The following is a 3589-nucleotide window of genomic DNA, read 5'->3' as shown; positions in this document are numbered from 1 at the left end:
CCAAATTCCTTCTAGAACAATCACTTCTACCAGATTAGACCCACCATAAAGCCTCACTATAACTTTGGTACCTGCATAAAGCCTCTAAATACAGTCACGATCTGGGGTCCAGGGGGGTTACGTATCATCCTAGAAACTGCAGGGAATATGATTCAATCCCTGTCATGTTGGCAGATCCTTTCCCTTTGGTTGCTCCCAAACACCCAAACTTCCACGCAACGGCCGGCAATAATAATCTTCAAATGCAAGCAGGATCTGGCATCTCGTGTTTAAACCTCTGCAATTCTTGAGAAGGGACCAGCATGGCAATAATAGTTGGAAATGATCACGCTGGGCAAGAAGGGAGTGTTGAAAGTAGGTAAAGAGAGATAAACGATAATCTTTCAGTATCTTTATTGCAAACCACAGTGCCCAAGAGAGGAGAGAGAGAGAGAGAGAGAGAGAGAGAGAGAGAGAGAGAGAGAGAGAGAGAGAGTGCCTGCCATAAGACAGTCTGGACAGGAAGGAGTTTGGGGGTGACAGGAGGGAACCTGGGGACACTGGAGCTGGGAAATGTGCCCTGGTGGAGGGGTGGGTGTCAGAACTCTGTATGACTGAACCCAATCATGAATAGCTTTGTAATGCTCTATCTCATAGTGATTCCGTTAAAAAAATTTATTAGGGGCTGGAGCGATAGCACAGTGGGTAGGGCATTTGCCTTGCACGCAGCCAACCCGGGTTCGATTCCCAGCATCCCAAAGGGTCCCCTGAGCACAGCCAGGAGAAATTCCTGAGTGCAGAACCAGGAGTCACCCCTGAGCATCGCCAGGTGTGACCCCCAAAATAAATGCACCGTAGCACTGTTGTCCCATTGTTCATCGATTTGCTCGAGCGGGCACCAGTCACGTCTCCATTGTGAGACTTGTTGTGACTGTGTTTGGCATATCGAGTATGCCATGGGGAGCTTGCCAGGCTCTGTTGTGCGGGTGGGATACTCTTGGTAGCTTGCTGGTCTCTCCAAGAGGGACGGAGGAATCGAACCCGGGTCAGCCGCATGCAAGGCAAACGCCCCACCTGCTGTACTATTGCTCCAAATTTAACTAATTAATTAATTAAATGACTTTGAATGGAGTAACTGGGTAGCCTTGGCTTTCACGGGTAGGGTTGAGCCTAATACCAAGCTTCAAGGAAATATAATAAGATATCTACCTATGACCTCAAACGCAGGCAACATTTTGTCCTCTAATTCACAATGTTCCTGACCCCTCACGGAACCCAATCGGAATTCAGATGTGTGGCGAAATTCAACAGAGATTTCTGATTAGTGGGTCCAAGTCCCAAAGCTGCTTTTACACAACAACAACAAATGTATTTGTGTTTTGAAACCGGAACTGACCCGAAAACGTCCCGTGCTGATTGCCCTGTGGTAATAGAGGAGCATCTTGTGCTCAGATAAAGGAAGACGGCTCGAGGGACTCCTGGTTTAAAATAAAAACAAAACAAAACAAACAGAAAACCAGTTCCAGGTTCCTGGGATACCAACGGGTCCAAAACATCCTGCAAGAAAAATAAACAAATAGATACTAAAGTAAAGTCTCACAACGGAGACATTACTGGTGCCCGCTCAAGCAAATCGATGAGCAATGGGATGACTGTGACCCAGTGAATAAACAATAGAAAATAAACGATCTAACATCTGCCTGTGGCAGGCAGGCTTGAGTGGTGGTGGGAAAACTCGAAATAATGTTGGTGGAAGGTGTTATGGTGGTGGGATTGGTGTTGAAGTATTGAATAGAATTAATTAATGTGAACAACCTTATGAAAAAAATAAAAAATGAAAAAATGAAAGATCTAGTTCTTTTTTCAATAATAATAATAATAATAGCACTGTAGCACTGGCGTCCCCTTATTCATCGATTTGCTTAAGCGGGCACCAGTAACATCTCCATTGTGAGACTTGTTACTGTTTTTGGCATATCGAATACACCACGGGGAACTTGCCAGGCTCTGCCGTGTGGGCAGGATACTCTCGGTAGCTTGCCGGACTCTCTTAGAGGGACAGAGGAATAGAACCTGGGCCGGTCGCATGCAAGGCAAACGCCCTACCTGCTGTGCTATCGCTTCAGTCCAATAATAATAATAATAAAAATAATAATCCCTCGGAGGGGATGGGCTCCAGCTTCCCTCCCCACCCCGAGCAGAGCTCCCAGCAGCCGAAGACCACTGGAACCTAGCTACAGCCATGCTCGAGGCCCCTCTCCACACATTCGGACAGGCCTCATGCATGAAGGTACCGGCAGAGGAACCCAGGTGTGTGTAATCCCATCAACGGCCAACATCCAGAGAGAGACTTAAAAGCAAGCTCCCAGAAGATATCTTTAGCCTACTTCTCCCTCTGGGAGAAACTGGCAAGCTTCTGAGAGTTTCCTGCCCACATGGGACAGCCTTGCAAGCTCCCCATGGTGTATTCATATGCAAAATCCAGTAACAAGCTGGATCTCATTCCCTTGACCCTGGAGAGCCCCCAGTGCAACATCGTTGGGAGGGCCAAGTCGAGAGAGACTTCTAAGATCTCAGGGAAAGAACGAAATGAGATGTTACTGAGCCCGCCCGAGAAATCGGTGATTAACAGGATTTTGTGATTCGTGAATAATAATAATAATAATAATGTACTAGCAGATGAATCAATTCATTGTTCTGTGTTGCTTAAAAGGTCTCCTCAAACCACTCAGAATTTACTGACGGAGTTCCTGTTCAGTCTCCAACCCTCACTAGGGGCTGGGGAAGAGAAAATTAAATGCATACATCATAGGAAATGCAAGATCTCTCAACAGAAATAAAAAGAAAGAGTTTTGACACCACTTGGTAACCCTTTTTGTATGGACACAGGAAGACAGTTAAAAAGACAAGCCTGTAACTTGGGAGCTAAATGACTCCGGATAATATCACCTCCTGTGGCTTCCGGCCTGCTCGCTGGTGGCCTTTGTAAAGGGACAGGGCGCCCTTGTGTCTGCCGTTTCATCCATCACAAGCATCTCGTCCTTGGGCCCTTCGCTCCCAGAAAACAAACGGTTTCTACAGCCCCACGAGTGGCTACACCCAGAGGTCACGATGTAAAACTTTCAAAGCACCTTTGAAGCATCATCCGACGTCCACCCCGTCCAGGAATCCGCCCCGACCCCCCCCACCCAGTGTCTTCCATCTCCAGCCCCTGCTCTGAGGAGGGTCTCTAGCGTCTCGGGGAGGAAAGAAGCTTCTGTGGTAGAGTCGGGATTCTGGTCTGATCTTTCCTCATCATGTTCGGCACAGGGAACGTCCAGTGGTGGATGTTCTCGACCTGCTTTCACCTCCTTCCTTCATCGCCTGGGTCCTGCTCACGAATTTGGTGGCTCTGGCCCCTCCCTGCTGCTCTCTCTTCAGACGCCCTGAGTGAAGGGCATGGAGCTCTTGTTTGAGGGGTCCTCCTTCTCGGAATCTCTCTGCTTGATCCATCATCGAGCTGGTAGACACGAGAACTTCCTTCAGAGCTTGACTCTCTCCTCGTTTCCTCTTGTGTGAGCCCCAAGACATCCCGGCGTGAGGGGTTGACATCATTCCACTCTCCTTGGCT

The 3589-nt window shown here is 48.1% G+C and overlaps 1 protein-coding gene across 1 annotated transcript in view; it reads left to right on the top strand.

The window, feature by feature from the left end:
- Window positions 1-321: 321 nt before the first annotated feature.
- The window catches only part of FMO3 (flavin containing dimethylaniline monoxygenase 3), a 24687-nt gene continuing 21419 nt past the window's right edge, over window positions 322-3589 (top strand). The window contains exon 1 of the mRNA XM_055121210.1: window positions 322-354. Within this exon, the coding sequence (XP_054977185.1) occupies window positions 322-354 (33 nt within the window). The remainder of the gene's footprint in view (window positions 355-3589) is intronic.

Source organism: Sorex araneus, chromosome X (assembly GCF_027595985.1).
Source record: "Sorex araneus isolate mSorAra2 chromosome X, mSorAra2.pri, whole genome shotgun sequence".
In the NCBI taxonomy this organism is placed as follows: Eukaryota; Metazoa; Chordata; class Mammalia; order Eulipotyphla; family Soricidae; genus Sorex; species Sorex araneus.
This window is presented reverse-complemented; position numbering and strand designations above follow the sequence as displayed.